Source organism: Grammomys surdaster, unplaced genomic scaffold, assembly GCF_004785775.1.
Source record: "Grammomys surdaster isolate TR1022 unplaced genomic scaffold, NIH_TR_1.0 129, whole genome shotgun sequence".
Lineage (NCBI taxonomy): Eukaryota > Metazoa > Chordata > Mammalia > Rodentia > Muridae > Grammomys > Grammomys surdaster.
This window is the reverse complement of record NW_021604587.1, coordinates 13019385-13042512: the sequence shown is the minus strand read 5'-3', so window position 1 is coordinate 13042512 and position 23128 is coordinate 13019385. Positions and strand designations below refer to the sequence as shown.

The following is a 23128-nucleotide window of genomic DNA, read 5'->3' as shown; positions in this document are numbered from 1 at the left end:
TAATCATTTCATCCTATGAATGATGAAATCTCTATACATGGGTTTCCTAACACCCCTGAGAGGCATGGAAGAGACCAGAACCTAGCCCCATTCCTTGCTGTCTCCACACACCTGCAGTGACTTCATTGCACACCAGGTTTGCTGCAAGGGCTCAGATTTGCAAGTGGCTCTGTGGGAGGCTTTCTCTTCCTGTCTGTCTCATAGCTTTCCTTGGCTCCAGCAACCCCTCTCCACCTCGTTCAGGTGGGGTGGTTTTCACATTTATGGACAGTGCCTTGTTTATGTTTTCTTTAATAACAGGCATCTGGCAGTGTTATTTTCTTAAAGGAGTATGTTTCTAAAAGCAGACAAAAATCAAGCAATGCTGTTCCATTTTGCATTGTCTCACTGGCTACAAAGTAAACTCTTCCTTGAAGTAGACAGAGAGGGCACACCCATAATCACCATGACATATAAAAGCTTACATTTAGTGAACATGTATTTTGCACGAAACACTTTTCCCTATGCTTTATGTTTTCGTGCAGCCCTTGCTATAAACCCTGTTGTTCATCAAAGGAGCAGGATTATCCTCATCTTTCAGGTACAGAAACTGAATCCCAAGTGAGCATTTAGCTTGCCTGAGGCTATGCAGCTGAAGTGAGATTCACATCAAGCTAGCCTAGCCTTAGAATACAGAATATGAATTAACACACACACACACACACACACACACATACCCCTACAGGGAAATATCAGAAACTTCCAAGACATGGAATCAAGACAACATGAGATCTACAAGGCCAGTGACAACCTGAGATCTACTGTCAGCCAATGTTCACCCACATGTACCCGGGATTCCCGGGCACACAGGGTGTGCTTTGCAGTCTTCCACTCTAATTAAACAGAGATCCCAAACTGGACACAAAACTTAATTCCCACACTGCACGAAAGCCAAGAGGCTACAGCACCAGAATGCTGCATTTTCTTGGTAATTAAATGTAGCTGTCACGACTTTATTCAAAATTCACACATGATGATAAAACAAAACAAAGAATAAACAAACAAAACCAAGAAAATAACGTCTTGTGTGTGTTGGGGGTGTGTGTGTGCATGTGTGTGTTCACTTTGTTCTCTGTTCTATTAAAAGAACACTTGTGTTTATTGAGAACATAAATGACCTGGTTACTGAATATCACATTTCACTTTTTTTTCCTTGGGTACCTACATCTTCCTCTCCTTATATTCACACAAACTTCCTTCACAGAGCAGGCCTCAGACCAACAGCATATGTTCTTGGAGAACTTAGAAATAGCTGCATGTTTGCCCTATACATTGTAAATGCTAATGTGCAGTTTACTTACATACCAGGTGATCTAAATGACATGTGTGGCCCTTGAGCTGATCATATCAGGATTATACCACAGCCTTCCTCAAAATACAGGTTCTCTGTGTTGTTCCCATGTTCTTTAGTGCAGCTTAGAACAGCACACAGCACAGATGCTGTGTTCTCAGCCACAGCCAGAGAGCAGGCTGACTTGGCAGACTTCCTATGTAAGTTGCCACTGGCAGAAATCATCTACCCGATCAAGTACTTCCCTGTCTGTCCTAAAGGTCCCATCCATATAGCTTCTAATGAATTGTCCTTAAAGTACAGCCTCCAGTATGATTCAGGATTGAGTCAAGGGTTGGTCGGTCCTTTCTCAAACTTCTGAGAGTCATCCTTTTCTCTTGGTGCTGTGTAAACTATGCAGTAAAGTCCTGCTCAAGCAAGACAGGAACAGTGTAGAGGTGTAAAGCTTTGCTATGGACATGATCCCAGCAGAGGCAGGAGGATTGCAAGTTTGAAGCCAGCCTGGGATACACAGTTTGAAGTAAGCTTTAGTTACATAAGAAGACTTTGTCTCAGGAGAAACATTGGTGCATTGGGCTTTGCAAGTTCTTGGAATCTTTCCTTTAACATCCCCACAGTTCCAAGAAGATAATAATTTTGAGACTTGACATATGAACCCAAAAGTTCACCTGACCATAGAGCACACAATTCATTTTTGTCAGAGACAGCTGTAATGAGCGCTTTCCTTCTGCACAGAAACAGAGTTTCAGTCTAATTAACCCCTTCTCAGAAATCACAGTGTGTTCCAGGCTTACCGTTCAGGAAAGGAGTGAAAATACAAATTACATCTTCTAATCTTTATGATTTAGGGTCGAGCACCATCATTTGCATCATGGTTACTAGTCTTCTCTTTATTACTTTTTTTTTTTTTTTTTGCTAGAATGGATTGTCATTGCAATATAACCAGGACAAGTTAGGACCCTCAGCTTGTATATCATAAACCCAACCCAGCAGTATTGGGTACTGTGTCATGATGTGTATCATTGCACAGGATGAGAAAACTGTTTTTTAATTGCATCTGAAAAGGTCAAGGGAAACAGGAGTACTGAAAGCATTCGGAAGGTCCCTCTAACAGCATCTTTCCCAGGGCTGGAGGCACAGTTAGTCTGGGCTAGCCACAGTCCGGGCGTCTCCTCCCCATGGGATCACTTTATATGCATCTTGCTTGTGTAGTTCTTTAAAGGTGTCTGCAACCATTACTCTGTTACATCCTCTCAACATCCTTTGTCTGGTTCCAAGAGCAGTTAAAATCCTTCTCCTTGTACAGATTTAGAGTAGTTCAGAGCCAAGAGCTCAACTCAGCAAACCCTGAACTCTAGCTCTTCTTCCTCCTGGCAACCAGCTGGGTTACTACCTCCTTTGCTCCACTCTTTCTGCACAGAAAAGTTGCTGACATGCAAATCTCACCATAGAGGTGTATGTATGTTTGTCATCCTGACACCCAGGGTATTGAGGCAGGAGGTTCTCAAACTATCAGGCCAGCCTAGACTGCACAGTGAGACCATGTCTCCAAAAATAGGGAAGAAAAGAGTTGGAGACAGCCTTTGTCAATGCTGCTTTATCCTTCCTCCAGCATCCCCTATGTGCACATGCGCCTGCACACATGCACACACACACAGACACACACACACACACGTGCACACACACACACACACTCACTTCTGCCTAGTTTCCTTCTGCAAATGAAGCTCTTTCTCTTTCTCTCCTTTCCAATGTAGTCTCCTCTTTTCTTCATTCTTCTTTCCCTTCTTGACTCCTTATCAATAATTCTTTTCTGCTTTTTGTTGCTCTGATACATTTTATCCAAGAATTCACATGGAACCAGGAAAGTATTCCAATCCCAGGTGCCTTGTAGTTGACATACAACCAGGGAATCCAACAGAAGGAACCAAGTTTCTAGCTCTAGGAAGCTCATGAATCTGGAGACAGGGAAATTATGTGTTATGTCTTTGTCTGGGTTGTATATGATGAACTTAAAATATAGCCCCACACAGCCACCCTGCATGCTGCCAGTGTGTAATGTGTGAATTCATGTGAACTTGTGATATTTAGGATAGGGTTTCATAACAATGGAAACTGATTCTGACTGACTTCTTTCTGTGCTAATAATGCAAAGAAACTTCTCTGAATAAACTTCATAATTCCTTTTTTCTTGCTGTTAGCCCGAAGCAACAAGCCAAGATGGCCGAGTATTGCCGATTAATCTTTGGTGATGCCCTCCTTATGGAGCCACTGGAAAAATACCCAGTAAGTAGCTGTGATATGCTTCCTTAAAGGAGAACACGTATTAGTTACAGCTAGGGAGATAGATCATCTGTGTAGATGTATGATTGGTGTAATTTGATCAGTGGGATATGAGCTCAACTGAGGTCAGAAGACATGTGTCTGCTTCTTTTCGTTTTCTAGCTTTATCCCTCCTCTGCTTAAAGTGACACCATTAGTTTTTGTGAACAAATGTCTATTTCCCCCAAATAAGTTACTGAGGACAAGCTAAAGTAGTAATTCCACCAAAGTCTAGTTTGGTGCCATGGGTTTACTTATGGGAATATAGATGAAGGGCTATTGACGGTAGTGTGGATAACTCAAAGTCAACTGTATAATCCAAAAGCCCATTCCAGCATGTGCATCAACTCATGAATGCAACATCCCTGGTGCTGCCTGTCCGACATGCAGGCAGCTAGACATGTTGAGCAGTCCCCACATTCCCACACCCAACCCTGGGCAGTCCATACTGCTGATATAATCATGGAAAGGTACCTGGAGAACATTGTAGGTTTCAGGAACTTCCTGAGTGTGTGAGATTTGTTAACTTCCTGAAACTCATCAGCCTCTCTCTTCTCTCTAGAAGAGAATATTTCAGCTGTCAGGAATCAGTCAAGATTACAAAGTCCTCAGCAATGAGAGTCAGCTCCTAGAGCTAGTCCAAGAGGGTAGCACTCTGTAAACCCCACCCCCCCAAAAGATCTTTTTCACACCCTTTTGAAGTAAATGCAAAATCTGGCAGTGCTGGTTCCTGAGCCTGTTTCAGCCACCTGCTGTCTACCACCTGCTGTCCACCACCTGCTGCCCATCACTTCATTTACCTCTGAGACAATACTCAAGCTTTCATTGTACCCATGAATGGATAAAATGCCCCAACCCTCCCCATGGGTATTCATCTAAGAGTAGATGGTTGTTAAATACTATTTAAACCTCTCTCATATTGCTCATTTTTCCTTTAAACAAGATATTGGGGAGCTGAGTAAATCTGATTCCCTAATGGACAGTGGTTAGCCCCTTCCTGGGTGTCTGGATGCTTGAACAGAGGATTGTAGCCCAAGCAGCACCTCGTTAGCAGCCAGCTGGACAGCTTATGGCAGCCTGACAGCCCTGAACATTATATGCTGGCCTTGAGGGAGCTGCTCTGCAATTGCAGCTTCTAGCTGCCAAAGCAAAACTCCAGCCCCGTGTGTTACTATTCTAGCTACCTCTGTGTTAAACAGCACGCACCAGACTTCTTGCCATCACCACCTCGGCAAACTGAACAGCCATACTCACCCAAGGGAGAGGGGAACACATTTCCTGGTGGCCCAGCAGAAATTTGTGATTAGTGCAAGCACAGTACTTAATTGGCGTGAGGATTCTGCGGTGCAATGGGTTGCAGACACACCTGCCACGCCCCCTCCACCACCATAGAAAGAAAGCAAGCTGTTTAGCTAACTGTGACTCCACGGAGAGACAGCCTCCCGTGCTGCCCCCTGGTGTTGCAGCAAAAGCAGTGCATAAGACAATTTTCTCTTATGGCTGACAGGAAGAGGAGCCAAAGAAGCAACAGCAGAATAGCATCAGGGGAATGACACTGGGATTCCAAAGAGGGACCAAGGGCAGGAAAAAGGTGCTAGACACCCAGTGAGCTGTAAAGGGCAGGAAAGGGGAGCTGGGCCCGATCTAATAGAAGTCATTGCAAAGAAAACTAAGCCTTAAGTTGCCGGGATCCCAAGCTATAAAAATAATACTAGGATTTTACGTGCTCAGGGTCCCGACACCCTAAGCTCTATCAGGAGATAGAGCACAAGCAGGCACTATCTCTTGCTGCTGTTCACTGCTGCCGGAAGCTGAGCATAATGACAGCTGCCCAGTTCCGCACTACTGCCGGCTAAAGCTCAACACCACGATTCTTCAAACTGAAAGCCAGTCACCATAAATCTTTAGCTTCTTAAGCCTGGCAGTAGAAGCCTGGCTCTCTAGGCTTGGAGCTGTAAGTCATTGGACATACTAACTCCAGGTCCTGGGCTCAGGTTCTCAAGGGGCCCCAGCTTAGAACAAGGGAAGAGCTTCTCTTCGTCTCCTTGTGACTCCTGAGTACAGTAAGAGGACCCTGCCCAGAGGGTTGGTTACAGTCACATCCCTGTTCACAAAGGCAAAGAGCAGCCAAAACCTAAAGTAGCCACTTCTTTCTGGATACTTTGGCCCAGTACCAGCATATTTTCAAGTTAGTTCATACTAGTCCCCAGACTCATGGCAAGCAACGGTTAGAGGGCTAGCTCATAGGACTTCAAAGGCCTTTCTAAAAATAAGCATGTCTTGTGTCTTGCACATGCTCCCTGATACAGTAGCTTATAACCTTCTCATGGGAAATTGACTTCCCATTATACGAACAAAGTTGCAACAGTGAAGTAAGGCTCAGTATAAGACAGCTCAGATCTACGAGCAAGAGGAAAATCTGAAATTATGTCCATCTTGGCTGATGCCAAAAACCCACCCAAAACCAATGTAAGATTCTGTTGTCCCTAACACTTTGAAACAGTGACTCATTTGGAAACTTTTGACCGACTTCAATTTTTCTGTCAAATGTCTGTCCTTTCCTTGAAGGTCAGAAATAATTTATGTATCAGCAGTAAAATGATTTGATTTGCCCTTCCCATCAGAAAATGCCTGAGGGTCCAATGTCAGTCCATCGAATCTACCATTACATTTCAGTAGCCTTACTCTTGTAGTTTCATTGTGGAAAGGGAATTAGGTCATTTAAAAGCATCTTTTATTTTTAAAAAAATGCAGAGCACAATTAGAATGCTTTCATGAGCATAGTAGAAGCTAATCTAGAGGCTGTGGTATCTAGAGCTATGTGGTGGGTTTAGAGAGGTATCTGAAGGAAGGGACAGTATTTTTAAAGGCTGTGCTTTCTTTTAAATAGCTGGAATCTGGGGTACCTCTTCCAAGCCCTATGGATTTAATGTATAAAATATTGGTGAAAAACAAGAAGAAGTCACACAAGTCGTCAGAGGGAAGTGGTAAAAAGAAGCTTTCTGAACAAGCTTCCAACACGTACAGTGACTCTTCCAGCGTGTTCGAGCCTTCGTCTCCAGGAGCTGGTGAGGGGCTGCCAGGCTCAGGATGAGGGGATTCTCATATCTGCTGCTTTTATCTGGTCTAGAAGCGCTTTCAGCTTTTTGGATGGTTTATGTTGTACTGCTTTTCTATGACACTCCAACCACAAGTTCTGTAGGTTGAAAGGTCCCTGAGAAAACTTCTGGAATAAACCAAAGATGTCAGCCAGGCTGAGTTACTTTCTGGAAACTCTAAGGAAAGATTTGTCTGTGTTTTCTACAGTCCTAAAGGCCCCTTACACCCACCAGTTCACAGGTTCCCCTCCCTCCAGCTTCCAAGCCAGTAATGTTGTTGCATATCTATAGTCTTTCTTCTGTGGTGGCTTTACCCTCTGCCCACCACTTGGAACTGTTGTCAGTTCATAGCCTCAAATTATCACTTAGGCCCACTTAGGCCCAAGGCAGTCCCCTGCCTCAGCTTGACCTCACCTAAGGAGTCAGCTGATCTTTAGGAAGATATTACTCTGGCTTTCACATGATCAAATCTGCTTTACAGTAGCCATCTGCTTCTAAACTTCATCATGGACAACATCAGCAGAAGGGAAGAGATTGGTAGATTTTAATGCAGTCACTGATGGGTTCTGGGCTTTGCAGTTCTCCCATGATTTACAGAGTGCTTATAAAAAACGTGAAGAGACAAATGACTTGCATTGTTTATGAAAGAGACTGGCAATGCCTAGCATTTCCTTTCACGTTAGTTTGAAACTGACTCCTTGTGAGACAAAAATTCAAAGGGCCAATGGTTTTCTTTCGATTATTTGCCATTGAGCCTAATTTATTTCCCCTTACCTGGAAGAATCCTGACAATTGTAAAAATCTGCTTATTGGAGAATGATGATTTTACTGTGGAGTGCTGGCTGTTCTCAGCAGAAGAGTGCATGCCTGCCAGGGATGGGGTTTTTGGGTCCTTTCCCTGCGGGGGGAAGGAGGGAAGGAAGGAAGGATGGAGGGAAGGAAGGAGGGGGTGGGGTAAGGGAAGAGGGAGAAGGAAAAGAAGAGGGAGAGAGAGAATGAACACAGGAGGGGAGGAAAGAGGAAGAAAGCCAAGAAAGGAAAAGGAGGGTGGACAGAAGGAATAAAGATACTTAATATATCCACAAAAACTGAGCATATGTACTCCCCCTGCCCCAGTTCTATTCCTAGGGAGAGGGCTAACAAGAAATGGGTAGTGATATTTATCAAGAGATGGAAAAAATGCTATAAGCAACATTATTAAAAATATCCAAACACTGGCAGCAAGCAATCCATCAGCTGATTGCAAATCATGGTTTAGTCATAGAAAGGAATAATGTATATAATGAGGGCGATTTACAGCCTTCCCCAGAAGCATAAGCGACTGTGAACACAGTAGCTAGAAAAAAAATGAGCATAGGACCTAGCTCCATCTGCATGAGTATAAGAGCAAACAAAACCAAGATACGCTGTTAGAAGTCAGGGTAACCGCTAGAGTTAGACAGAACTAGAAGGGAGCCCTGGTTTCTTCTGGACTCGGGTCATATTTTCTATCTTAATGTAGCTCCATCTCTATTATTTGAAAATCCATGTATTGATCATATATCTTTATTTCCCCAAGCCTATTACATATAGATTTAAAAATTTTTAAACAATTGAAATGTTAAAATATAAAGTAGGGCAATCAGAACATAAAGTGGCCAACTTGGTTGGTTGGTTGCTTGTCTGGTTGGGTATTTGGGTCTGTCTTGTTTGATCCTCTGTTGTGCTATGACCTCTCACAGGCTAGGCAAGTGTTCTACCTCTGAGCTGAGTGCGTCACACCCGCAAGCCTTCACTGAGCCTGATTTACCTTTTGTTCTATTGCCTGTCTCACTTGTCAACTGCTCTATTTTAAACTGACACCCTAAGGTGCAGACAGTATATAATTCTTTCAGAAGGTTTCTCCCCCTCTGTGGTTCACGAATGTATTTTTTCAAATATCATGACATAATTCTGATTTCCTTTTGAAAATTAACTTCTGTTCTCAGTAAGAATGCATTTGAAGTGTGATATGATGAAGATCGTTAGAGGCCACTTTCCAACCTGTCCCCATGTGCCTTCCTTGGCACGTGGGCGCTTGTGGGTATTTGTGCCATCTGCTTTTATCTAATCCGGCTTCTCTCTCCCATTAATTGGCTGCATAACTCTAACAATGATGTCTACAGTCAGTGAACACAATTGCTTAATACAGAGAAAAAACAACAATCTGTTAGCAAGTCGGTAGGTTTCCTAAGCTAGCCAGGAGTTGGTTGTGTATAATCGGTATTTATTGCCATGTGGTTTTGGAGTCTTTAGTATGTAGGTAGGCCTGGGAGTAAAGAGTTCTGAAAATTTATCATTTGGTTTGTGGATGGTCCCAGTACCAGAAAGAAGCACATGACATGGATCTGATTTTAAAACTAAGTTACTCTGTTGTCTAGATGCCTTTTCTGAGAGCCAGCACTTAGCCAGCACACTTTAGAGAATGCATGAGGGTCAAGTAAGATACCACTTTTGGGTGTTGTTAGTATTGCTTTAAAAGGGGGTATTGTTTTTTGTGGTTCAAATAGATTTCTCCAGGGTCCTCTTAAAGTCTTATAAGGGAAGCCCCATAAGTATGTATGTACAAGCTCTATGTTGACTTAGTTTATAAAGACCGATTGATGTGTATTTTTTCTTTGTTAAACTTACCAAAGAAAAATCAGGTCTTTTTTTTTTCCACAGTGGAGGCAGATAAAGTCTTTTTCTTCCTCACACAACCCGAAATATGGCCTGAACGTGTATTTGAAATGGTGATTGCACAATAGTTATGTTTCATGAATCATTTTGTAGAATATTCTAGCAGTCATTTTTCAGGTTGCTTGATAAAAGGACATCCCCCCCCCATTAAAAATAATAAGACAAAGAAATTTGTATGAAATACCAAGTAGCAGCCTCCTAAAACAATTCATCTGTTATATAACAGGATACATTTTGTAAGCAAGTATGAGGGGTTCGAATAACTATATGTCAGCACCATCAAGGACTTCATGTGGCTCTTTGTAACAGGTCACCCTCTGTTACCGGGCAAAGAAATCTTTCCCCACTATATATATGCTTTCCTCACTATTATCCAGTAATTGATTGTCCTTGGTCCCTCACATGAAAACATCGAAGAGCTTCTTGGAAGGTAGTGCTATAGGCATTCTGTCATCCATGATGAAGAGTGTGGTCAACTTTTTAGAAGGCCCCTCTGGGAGCAGGTACCAGGCACTGCCTGCTGCCTCAGGGATGAGCTCATCCTGCCATCTACTGGGAAATTTGTGCTATTGCAGTGGGAAAAAAGTGAAGGGGATGATTGACAAAGAACCAACTGTGGCTTCTTACTTGTCCCTGGAAAATATTTTTACATGTCTGAAGGAGTTTGAATAGAGCCCAGCCATAGAGAAATGTAGTGCTTAATACTAATATGGATATTTTACCTAAAAATGTCCATTAACTCTAGGCAGAAGGAGAGGATCAACCAATTGAAATGACTGCAAACTGGTTAAACGTGACACCAAATTAGGTCATATTGATGTAGATTTTTAAGTGTAGTGATTTTAAAGCTTACTTTCTATTTTTATTGTTTTTAATTGTTTTTCTTTTTGCATTAGATTATTTTACCTTGCCCTTTCAAAAATGAATATTCCTTTTAAAAAACATATTTTATTAGTTCTTTGACAATTCCCATATCCACTCCCCTTCCCCACCCTTCCAACTGTGTGTCCCATTTCTTTGTTTGTTTTAAATTCTTCAATACCATTTTGTGCTGCCCAAATATTCTTGGATGTGCAGCCTTCCCCTGGAACATGATCGACTTACCAGGTGATAAACTCATAGAAAACGGACTCTTTGTCTGCCAGAAGTTATTGATTATCAATAGCTTCTCCTCTAAGGGTGAGACTTCATGCTCCCCTCCTCTCCCCATGTTTAGATTTTTGTCTGGCTTGAGCTTGACCAAGTCTTGTGCATGCTGTCACAAGACACTGAAGTTATCCACTGTCTCTGACTCGCACACTCTTAGAGCTGAAGAATGCTATCGTGCTTATGATTTCTGCATTATTTAAGTAACTGCAGACTTGCAGTTTTCACGTCCTTATTTATGTTACCATTTTCCCAAAGTTCGTGGTTTCATTCATCAACTCCTTCAACCTCTCTGAAGTCCTTTTATTGGAGACTGTTGGTCACTGAAGATTAGTCACTCACTGAGCTGTGTGCTGGCCAAGGGTTATTTCAAAGGAGCATGACTTAGGATAGGACAGAAAAATGAAAGCAGGGTTTGTCTCTGTTAGGGTCATAGAGTTTGACTTCCATGCGAGAGAACATGTACATTACAGTAGGATGCACAGAGAGAACATTATACCCAATGACTTAAGTATTTAAACGCAAAGGGGGGGGGGGGGGGGGTGGAAGTCACACAGGCATTTTTAAATAGAACTTGGAAATTTTAATGGTATTTACTACAAATAAAATTTATAAAAATTTTGTCCAAATGTCAACTTAATTCTCTGTTACTAAAAAAATGTAAATCTTTGAAAAAACAAAACGAAACAAAACAGCTTTAAAAGAAGCAGAATCTCAGCCTTCCAAGGTCATGCCCTGAACATAGTTGGCAATGTGCTTTTGTGAATTCTTTGAACTTTTTGATACTGAAATCGTGGTCTGTGATTAAAATTTGACAGGGGAAGCAGATACGGAAAGCGATGACGATGACGACGACGATGACTGTAAAAAGTCTTCCATGGATGAGGTGAGTTACGGAAATCTTATGATCCCCTTCTGCCATCTGGTGGCAAAAAAAATAAGCACAGGACATTGGGTTGCCAGCTCCAATTTTTGAGATTTGTCCAGTGGTCTGAAATCCAGAGAAAGTACAGGTTTGCAGGAGTGTTCATAAATGTGACAGTGATTCCATTGTCTTGGTTTTGTATCAACCGAAGTGACATGTTGACATAAGCTCTCTAAGAGACGCCACCAGCTCAACGTAATAACTGCCCAGAACTCAGAAGCAAATCAGCAACAGTTCAACGATTACTGCAGGTGTTTTACAGTCAATATCACAAAATTTATACTGCATTTGCATTCAAATATGTTTTAGAGTCTTTGGCTCTGTACTGACAGCCTTATAGTAGATACAAGTAACTCTTCCTTTTTAAATATACATTTATTCATTGAGGTGTTTGATAACTTGCGTTGTTTTGTGATGGGATATTATCAACCTGATCTGACTTTGTAGCTCAGGCTAGCCTCAAACTTAATAGCCTCCTATTTCAATATCTAGAATGCTGGGAGTATGGATGTGTATCACTACAGATAGCTCAATAAGCATTTTGTTGTTTGGTTGGTTGTTTGTTTGTTTGGTTGGTTGGTTGGTTGGTTGGTTGGTTGGTTTTGAGACAGGATTTCTCTGTGTAGCCATGGCTGTCTTGGAACTAGCTCTGTAGACCAGGTTTGGCCTCAAACTCTGAGCTCTACCTGCCTCTGCCTCCTAAGGGCTGGGATTAAAGGTGTGTGCCACCACTGTCCAGCTTAACAAACTATTCTTATTTGGCACTCTTTTTTTCCTTATGAATGAGTCTCATGGGGTAGCCTAGGATGGTCTCAAACTTCTGGGATAAAAGCAGTCCTCTCACCTCAGCCTCCATGTAGCTGAGACCACACCCATGAGCCACAGTGTCCAGCTTAGTTTAAAATGTGCTTTTTATGTCCCCACTAAGTTTCATCAGGATTTCCAAGAGGGGCACTGCTGTAATAACCAAGGCTCCATCTGTCTGAGAGTGGCTTCAGGGTACACTTAGATCATTCTGCAATTGTCTATTTTTAAATGAGTATTTCCCAGTTGGCATTTAACCAGAATATTTCTGCTAGAGTTTCCACAAAGAAACCTCATCTCTATGCATTTTCTTTTCTAACCTAAAAATGAGAAAATATTAGATCCATCTCTAGAGGCCTGTCTTGTGCAAGTAATGACTGTGGGTTTTCTTCATTAAAACTGGTATTAAAGGATGTGTAATTGCAGATAACATCTAAATTAATGTAAGATCTTACTATTTGCCAGGCACAGTCCTGAGCTCACTCCCCTCTCCTCTTTATTTCTTCCTTTCATTTTTTTTCCAAGACAGAATTTCTCAGTGTACCCCCGGCTGTCCTATAACTCAATTTATAGACTAGACTCAAACTCAGGAGATCTATCCACCTGCCTCTATCTCCAGAGAACTAGGATTAAAAGCAAGTGCCACCACACCCAGTTTTTTAAATTGTACTTTTGATAATTATAAAACCTTACATGCTACAGGGCTGATTTATGGTCCTAATTTTGCTGATGATTAAACATCAGGTAATTCACTTGTCAATAGTGTAACAGCTTCTGGCCAGGGGGCTTGGATTTAATGTCAGATGGCCTTGTCCTGGAACCTAAGCCTCTATACTGTACCCATATGATACACCTTTTCTCCTGGAACCAATGAGAGAGCGGGAATCAAGAAACAGAGGAATTGTTTGCAGAGCCCCACTGTCCTTACACAAGGAAACCTTTGTTTACTTATTCTTTTTCAGATCATACTGATAACTATTGCTGTCAAATGAGTTTCTGATTTACTGACTGTAGACTTCCTCTGTGCTGTCTGCTATAGAGGATAGCAGTTCCTGTGAGCATCACCTTATTAATGTAGATTTTCATTCCTGATACCTCGAAAGAGGGCTGAGGACCTGTGTCTCTATAAAAATGCACTTCTCAACCCTCTTAATGCTGTGACCTTTATACAGTTGCTCATGTTGTGGCAACCCTCAACCATAAAATTCTTTTTGTTGCTACTTTGTAACTATAATTTTGCTACTCTCATGAATCATAATCTAAATATCTGCATTGTCTGATGTTCTTAGACGACCTCTGTGAAAGGGTTGGATGACCACAAAGGGGTTACGACCTACAGGTTGAGAACCACTTCTATGAAGCGCCACACTGATCCTGTTGGCCCAGACATCGCTGCCATCTCTCACATTCATAAAGTAACCACACAGTGAGCATACGTAATCTGGAAATCTAGAGTCTAAAATGTCCAAAACCTCAAAACTTTGAAAGGCTGACCAGACACCACACATGGAAAATTCTACACCATGAAAAAAATTTTAAAAAATTGTTATGTGCTGGTTTCAATACTCAGCATTTAAAAATTTAGGCAGTGGGTATAACATAGCAGTGAGTTTTGAATGAATTTTTTGGTTAGACTTATGTCTCATCCCCAAAATATCTATTATATTTAAACAAATGCTGCAAATTCCAAACTCTAAAACACACGTGCCATCAGGTATTTGTGATGAGGACCTGGCCTGCTTTGCATCCCTCCCCTGTGGGAGATATCTCTGAAGTTCTTTTCAGAAGGGAAGGATTTTCTGCTTCATTTTCCTGAGAAACTAAACCTGTGTAGTATAAGACTGACTCTGGAAATGTTTATTATTTTTTATTTTTGCTTCCAGGGGACTGCTGGCAGCGAGGCCATGGCCACAGAAGAGATGTCTAACCTGGTGAACTATATTCAGCCTGTCAAGTTTGAGTCCTTTGAAATTTCAAAAAGTAAGATTTCCTGCAGAAAAATCCCTAGTGTAGTCTATAAACAGGAGGTAATCAGAACCTAGCAGAAGTGTTCTGTTCTGGACATCTTGGATATTTAGCTGGATTGTACATTTTGGTATTATTACAGAAACATAACACTTTTAACACTTCAAAATTATAATTATATTTAATATATTAGAAAAGCACATAATAGTATTGCATAATGTTCTTGCACATATTACTGGAAAGGTTTCAAGCCAGTGTCCAACTGATTGAGAATTTCACATTTCTTTTTGTCTTGCTACAACCCCCATGGGACCAAGTATCCTAGCATGGCAGAAGAGAAGCAGGAAAGACTTGGACAAGCTTGGTACCTCAAAATTGAACCAACCCACTCAAGTTCCAGTTGTTCCGCTCATTTCATGTATTTAGGTGACTATGTGACGAGGTGGGCATGTGACGAGGTGGCTATGTGACGAGGTGGCCATGTGACGAGGTGGCCATGTGACGAGGTGGCCATGTGACGAGGTGGCCATGTGACGAGGTGGCTATGTGACGAGGTGGCTATGTGACGAGGTGGCTCAATTCACATCACTCTTTGTTTTCCCTTCACCCAACTATACATCCATAATACATTTTTAAAAAGTCATTTTTCTGTTACCTAGTGGGGGAAAATCCTCTTATGGAAGTACTATATATGTATATATATATATGGTAAAATAGTATCAGAGCAAGAGGGTCCTTGAGGGGTCCTGGCTGCTTAGCTGAAATTTTGGTTAAATGCAAACAGCCATATTTAAAAAAATTACAGACATACCAACATTAAGCTTCTATGTGGCATCGTTATCTATATTTGTGCACTTCTCTGAGTCTCGTAGTGGCACTTGGTATCTGGCTACACAAAAGGAATTTAAATTTCACTATAGCTCATACATAAAGATGAGCATTTTCTGATACCATAATTGCCAATTCTTATTTCCCCAAAGTGGTTCAATGTAAGCATCCTAGAGCAGTGGGTTTCCTGCAGTTTGGCTTCACATTCTATGGCTCCGCTGTGCAAAGTTCCTAAAGGTGCGTCCAGGCAGAGTGGTGAGGACTGGATGTTCTGGGGAACCCAGTGATGCTGTGGACATTGAAACACTTTCTCCTCTGGTTTAATCTTACTTCATCATGCTAGAAATCTCATTGATCGTGTTCTATCCATCGTGAAGACTTCAGTTTAATTAAAAGTCCTGATTAAAATAATTAGTTGCGTGAAAGTAAATTAATGATGAACCAAAATAAAGGATTTGGGATTTCCCGAAAGTAAATTATGCAAGTGGGCGCAAAACTGATGACTCAGGAGGAAAGAGTAAGGTTCTCATTTTGAAAGCAAGGGAGTCAAAGACGGACAAACGGCCCAAAAATCATGAGTTTTCAAAATGTAGAGCTGTTTTCTGACTGTGTATAATCCATGCCCCAGGGCAGGGCATAGCCACTGGTCCTAAAGTGAGGAAAACTTGACAAGGTCAGTCTTTCTAAGTCGAGATCACTTTGGTTTATTCCTGCCCCTCTTGGGGCTGGAAGTCCACTTTCAGCATGTTTTCCTATAAAGCATGCCGAGTTCTCTGACACATTCACCTCTTTGGCTGTTTGTTGTAGTCTACTATGAAAATGAGACTCACAGACTCTTTTCCACAGATTGCCCTCCTTTCACAGATTTAATCCTGAAGCCACACTAGCTGTGACTTTGAGAGTTGGCAGTGTGGGCATGAATAACATGCAATATCAGCAGGGTCATCCCTACAACATCTGCAGATCCCCAGGAAGCCAAGCTGGAGGGATTTAGAGCAAGACACTTTTTCTTGCCATATTACACCTGTTAATTAATTCATGTCCTACAAAACCATGAGGCTATCTCACCAAAGCTATGAATACTTGAAGAGGTAACTTGTAAGACTCAACTTTTGCTGCTGGTAAATGGTTCACTGATAAAAATCTAACCGTGCACACTGAATGTTAAAGAGTCAGGTGTCCTCCAATTCACTGAACATTTGTTAATTTCCTTTATAGTATTATAATCTATGATACTGAATTTTACTTCTTGCCCTATTTTTTTTTGTTGTTGAAATCAGAAAGAAATAAAAGCTTTGAAATGTCTTCCTTCGTGGAAACAAAAGGACTTGAACAGCTTACAAAGTCTCCAGTGGAATTTGTAGAGTATCCTTGATTTGATGAATGACTACTGAATTCATCCATTTAAGTCGAGGTTTGTTTGTTTGATAAGAAGAAAGATGAATAGAATGATTTCGATCTTTAGCCCAAGTTTCGGGTGTCACATACAATGTGGGTAGCCTGGTCTATAGAAAGACAAACTGGCTTTAGGATAGCAGAGGTTCTGGCTACAAAGCTCCCTCAAGCCATCAACCTCTAAGTTCCTTGGCAATTTGCTTGATTTTTATTTGCTCATCTTTAAACAGAGGCAACTCTACTAACATTACAATTTGCTATTTGATTGGATACAATATATGTAACACAAGTGTGCATACTTAATACACTGGTCTAGGTAGGCTCTCTAGGTTTATAGCTACGTATGAATAGCTATATCAATGGTGAGTACACATAGCTATAAACCTGGCTGAGTACCTCACATATGTGTGACTTTGATTCAATTAAAAAGGAGTGGGAAACAAGGATCATAATGATATAAATGTAAATGCATGCCACTGGTGGTTTTATATTATTTCCTATGAATGAAAATCAAAGAAGCCTTCATCTTACTTTTCATAAATTAATGCTACTATCCTAAAGAGATCTATTTCATGACATAATCCCTAGAATAAAAGCCCTTTACAGCTCATCAGTGGGTCTAAGAATATGACTCAGTCAAGCATGAGGGCTTGACTTGGAGTTCAGGGCTCATGTTTTTAGAAAGCTGGATATGGTGTCATGCATCTGTAATTGCAGTGAGGTAGGGACAGAAGGATCCCTGTTGCTTACTCCCAGACAGTTTAGCCCACCTGGGCAAGCTGTTGACTTGTAAGAGACCCTGACTCATAAAACCAAGGAGTAACATCCTCCTGTGTAACCTTACACATTCACACATACACACACACACACACACTCATCAGTGAGAGAAGAGGGAACAAATGTGAACTGTACAATTAAAGTCATACTATTAAATTATTGTCATCAATATTCAATATTGACTTTGTGATATTCTGTTTATTAATCTTCCTTAATTCTCAAAGGAATCCTGTGACAAAGGAATTGTTCAGTTACTGTGATCCTGAGGAAACTGAGAACAGAAAGGTGTGAATTAACTTACCCAAGGTCATATGGCCAACAAGTTTTAATATTAAGACTCAAATTGGTGTTGTACCAACTTCTACCTTGCTTCTTCATAAGAGCAAGTCTATCATGTTATAAAGATAAAGTAGCGTTCAGTGGCTACAAGGTTCTTAGGATAGACACAACTAAAATTTGAAGCAAGGTCAGAAATTTCTGTGTTCTATTTACCTCATTAATCTTAAAGACTGTCATAGTCTTGGCAAAGAGCATTCCCAGAGAATGAGGAAAGAGCTTTGGGATTTTCATGGTCTACTGCTGCCACACAGTACCATCCCATCCCGTCAGCACTACAACGGCAGCTAACACTTCGAAATCACAGACTTTGAAACAAGTCATTCTTGCTGTCCCAGTTTGTGGCATCCACAGGTTTCCCAGAAGCAACACTGTTTCTAAGAATATATATATTCTAGTAACTCATTCTGTGCCTCTTTCACCCGTCGAGGCACTGCAATCATTAATATCTACTTCATTTCCCCAGTGAGAGATAAGAAAGTAGCCTAGTAGAATATAATAGATAACTTTGAAGTTGTATTCACTACTTAACATGATGGTCCAGATACAACAAGATGCAACTTAGCAGGATATATCCCAAAGGAACACGCGTGGATTCGTCCAACTACATGCCTCAGCTCTTCTGGAATGCTGGCTGTCAGATGGTGGCGCTCAACTTCCAGACAGTGGGTAAGTACCACAGAGCTCACTCCCATTGCCTTAGAGCCACATTTCCAAGTGTCCACAAACCATTACCATGGAAACTTGGGGCAGGGGAAGAAAGCCAGATTTGACTGAAAAAACAAATTTCAATGAAGAAAAAAATCAATGAAAAATAAAATTGAAATTTGATAAATGAGATGTTGTCTTTAATAATTTATAAAAAGGGTTTTATATCTGGATTTTACGCTATTTTTCAAAGTCATGTGTGTACTGACACACACACATAAACCTACACATGCACATGCATGCGCATGTGCGCGCACACACACACACACACACGCATGCGCGCATGCACACAAAGATGTACCTACACACACACAAGCAGATAGAAGCACAAGAGAAGAAATCTTCCAAAAATAATGCTGCTACTAAGAAGTTCAACACCCCCTTGGTAGTGTGTGTGTGTGTGTGTGTGTGTGTGTGTGTATGTGTTTCTTCATATAGTTCCCTATTAAGAGGGAATGTACACATGTGGATACACTGAAATATGCTACAGAAAATGGAATTTTTACATTACATGTATTTCTGTGTGTTGAGGGAGCGTGCACACATATCAAGAGTGGGGATGGGAGGTTAGAATACAATTTGCTGGGCTAGTTTCCCCTATCAACTATATTGTCCACAGAGACTAAATCACACCCTCACAGGGGCACAGCAATCAACTCGACCTGCTCATCTGTCTCACAGTCAGAAACCTTGAGTTCCAGTGGCTGCTTATTAAGCATATTCCACAGTCCACTCAAAACCCTTTTTCTGTCAAGAATTTTTTCTACTATTTACAATCAGTCTTACATATAAATTATCTAACTCATTTCCTGAAAATCTTCAATATGGCTTCTAAATAAAATAATTATGTTAAATCATATAAAAGTTTTGTGCACGAAGTGTTTGGCATATCACAAAATTAACCATAAACATTCTTGTGCTAGTTTATTCTTTCATCAGTAATGTATGACATGAGGTGGCTCTATTATCAGATACCTTGATTGAATGCTATCATTAAACAATGGCAACAACAAAGACAGGCAAAATCCATCATACGATGTTCTAGCTACTTCTCTTTGACTACTATCTAGGTTGAACACTTGACATTTCCCTCATCTGTACTGTTTTGCTTCCCTATGCTGCCCGGTCCAACAGCAGTCTGACCTGCAAGTCCTCCTCACTTCAGGAGTGTGCTAACAGAGTCAGAATGTTGTCTTTTTTTGAACTAAAAAATGCTTCACTTCAGGAGGCATGGTATCTTCTGCCTTGCGTGTTCTTTTTATGATAGCACCTTCCACACCAACACCAAGTCCATATTTATTCTCCTGTCCGTTTTGCAACTCTTCAAATTTTTATTTTTCATCAGATATTTGTATAATGTCATCATGAAAATTCTTTACATATTTTTCATGTTAAAGTCATCTTTTCTGTGGTGTTGGTGACATGAGGAATAAGATGCTAATGATGCCAACTGTGTGGGGCACCATCACTTTCTCCTTTATGCTCCTACGTCTCTATGGCATCTTCCTTTTTTGGAACATAAGCCTGTAACCCATCCAGATTTGACTCTGGTGCACAGTCTTCTGGAACCTAAAGGTTTATCCCACTTAGTTAGAATTATATCCTAACAGATATGATCCCTTTTGTTAATTTGAATCAATGGATCACTTTCTGTCTCCTACTAACACATCTGACTGCGTCCCAAGACTCAGTGACCCAGGGCTTTCATTTTGTTTTAGAAACCCTAAAATCTTGGAGGAGTGTGTGTGTGTACAAATGTGTACATGTGTGTCTGTGTGTGGGTCTGTGTATGAGAATCAATACGGAGGTCAGAGGACAACTTTTATGAGTCACCACTCTATATACCATGTGAGTCCTGGGAATCAAATTCAATTTCTCTGGCTTGGTAGCAAGTGCTTTTTATCTGCTGAACCATCTCACTGGCCCTAATACTTTTCTTTTTGTTCCTGTGTCCAATTAGTACTGTTTAACAATGCAGTTTCCTGAGCAACATTAACTGTTTCAAGGATGAGAGGTCTCTTGTTTCCTTAAGTCACCTTGTCCAATTTTAGTGTCAAAATCATAATAGTTTAATAAAGCAATAGGGAAATTTTAATTTATTTTCTCTGCTTTAAAAAGTGTTACACAGAATTCTGAAAGAAAAAAAAACCCTGTCATTACCTCTTTGTTGACCTCATTAGTACAAATAAATCACTTCATGGCTAATTTGGAACAGCTAGACACTTCCTCAGTGCTTTAGGAATTCAAAATCTTTGTTCTGCTTTTTATTTTTATTTATTTATAATTTTTTGTGCTGTGAATCAAATCAAGCTTTGATTTGATCCAGGTTTTGCCACATACTAGGTAAATACTCCACCACTGAGCTCCCAGGCTCTAAACTGTGTTATTATTTTTAATCTCAGCAATTATAATAAATTTAGGCATTCATTTAGTGCACTGATTGTTAAGAAGACTTTGACCAACAACCTTTGTTCACTTGAAAAGAGTCTTGAACAATTCATACTGGTTGTAATTAATCACAGAAATGCACATTTAAATGACTTCTTATAAATTAATCAACAAATAATTAAAGCACCCCTCATAGTGAGCTATATAAAAACCAGTCCTCAGTAAAGCCCCTAAAATGGCTTATGTGAATTAAATTAATTTAAACTCTCTGGAGAACATTTTAATAAGACTTACCTAAGCAATAACAGCAATTTCTAATGTACCTACCTTTTGACTCAACAATTTCCTTTACTTCTAGCAAAACCATTGCAAACTTTTCAAAAATTTAGTTATGACATCCACTAAAACAATTATGTAAAATGCTGAAAATTCACTAGAAACATAAATGTATCCAAAGACTGGACTTGTTAAAAATCATCAACTAAAATATAAGTATTGAAAGGAATTTTATACAGCTGTTAAAATTAAGGCCAAAAAAATGCTGCTAAAATGAGTGTAGTGTTTGTAAAAATGCATTTGGATAAAAAAGATAACCAGGTTATAAATCAGCCTGTTGACAGTATTTTCTCTGAATTTGGAGATTGCAGCTCCTTTTATTTTTTATTCGTGTCTCTCTAAAGTGTTCTAATAGTGTCTATTTCCTGGTACGGGCATGAGCGGTGGGGGAAGTGGACTAAAATGTTATTCAGTCTTGGTCTACAGTTTCCAAGCACAGATGCACTCACACTCGTGGTTTTGGTCGTCAGATCTAGCTATGCAGATAAACATGGGCATGTACGAGTACAACGGGAAGAGCGGCTACAGGCTGAAGCCGGAGTTCATGCGGAGGCCCGACAAGCACTTTGATCCGTTTACTGAAGGAATCGTAGATGGGATAGTGGCCAACACTTTATCTGTTAAGGTAAATACATCCCCACCCTTACCACCCACAGTCCCCACCCCTACTCTCAACACCTAGGTCCCAAATGTATCCCCAAAAAGAGCCTGGAATATCACTTATTCTGCATAAAGAAGTATCTCTGTCATTAAAAATTTGTGAGCTAGGAGGGCTCCTTCATACATCTTTCCTTTTAAGGATGAAATACTCATTAGACATTTCCTCAGACTGCATAGAAATAAAGGAGCTGAGTCTCATTCTTAAGATGAGGGTAAATAAAGCTTAAGAAGTAGATGAAGTGGAGACTTCCCAGAGGCAGATCCCTCTGAGTGCAAGCATCCCACTGAGAAATGCACAGGGAAGCCAGCTGTCTCTCTAGAGATCTTCAGGTCTCCCTTCCATCAGGTGTCACTAATTCTAATTATTAAATATTGAACAAAAGCTGCCAAGTTACTGTAGCATGGTTTATATTCTACCAGTGTATTCAGAAATCTAAAAGCCATTTCAATAACCTTAAAGGGTTGCTTTCTTAATTATGCATCTTATCCTAAAAATGATTTCCAAATCATTGTATTTGGCCGTTGAAATAGATGTGAGAAGTTTTAGCTGTCAAGAAGTAGTTTAAATGAGAGGGCTCCATTTTTATAAAGAACTTCCCCATGGATTCTGGAAGCATGTGGTTGTTGAAACTGGAGTGTTATAAAAAGTAAAAGTTTACTTTTTAAACTCTCATTTATTTTATGTTTCCGTGAATAGCTATGTGACTAATAATCTTCCAAAACTAAACATAAATGCATTTTTCAGACTGACCTTAACAAAATCATGTGAAAAACTGGTTCACACCATCCTCTGATAGTTTAATATCTAACCCAAACACCCCAGAAACACATACACTCACACACACACACTCACACACACACACACACACACACATACACCAGGGTCTTGTACCTGCTAAGCAAGTGTTCTCCCATTAATCTACAACCCAAGTGCTTAGAATTTGAGAGTGTAGCCCAAGATTGAAGAAACACAACCTAAGTACTGGGATGACAGGTCTCTACTTCCATACCCAGCATTCCCTGTCAGTCCCTGGTTCTCCTCAAAGTGAGTCACCTTAAATTAAAGTTTCAAAATGTAATTAATATCTTTTGAAGTTATTTCAAACCACAGACTATAGAGCAAACTAAACAAAAACAATGCTGCATAAATGTATTTAAGAAACTATTTTCAGCGAATGATGTTTAATTCCTGTCAAGAACAGTTAAACCACACTGGTAAGATACACCACACACAATGCAGTGACAGAATGCTAATTTTAAGCATTCCCATAAACTGTTCTAGCAGTAGCTTGATCTTGCTCAGATCTATCATATTTCCCATATGTCTTTTTGCTTATTGATTTTATGTTGAAAATTTTGCTCTTTAACAGTGGAAACAATTATAAAACCATGACGTAGATACAGGAACATTGG

General features: G+C 40.4%; 1 protein-coding gene across 1 annotated transcript in view; it reads left to right on the top strand.

The window, feature by feature from the left end:
- The window catches only part of Plcb1 (phospholipase C beta 1), a 248669-nt gene that overhangs the window by 96425 nt on the left and 129116 nt on the right, over positions 1-23128 (top strand). The window contains exons 11-17 of the mRNA XM_028755344.1: positions 3532-3616; positions 6543-6720; positions 11412-11479; positions 14206-14302; positions 16396-16480; positions 18168-18292; positions 21526-21680. Of these exons, the coding sequence (XP_028611177.1) occupies positions 3532-3616; positions 6543-6720; positions 11412-11479; positions 14206-14302; positions 16396-16480; positions 18168-18292; positions 21526-21680 (793 nt within the window). The remainder of the gene's footprint in view (positions 1-3531; positions 3617-6542; positions 6721-11411; positions 11480-14205; positions 14303-16395; positions 16481-18167; positions 18293-21525; positions 21681-23128) is intronic.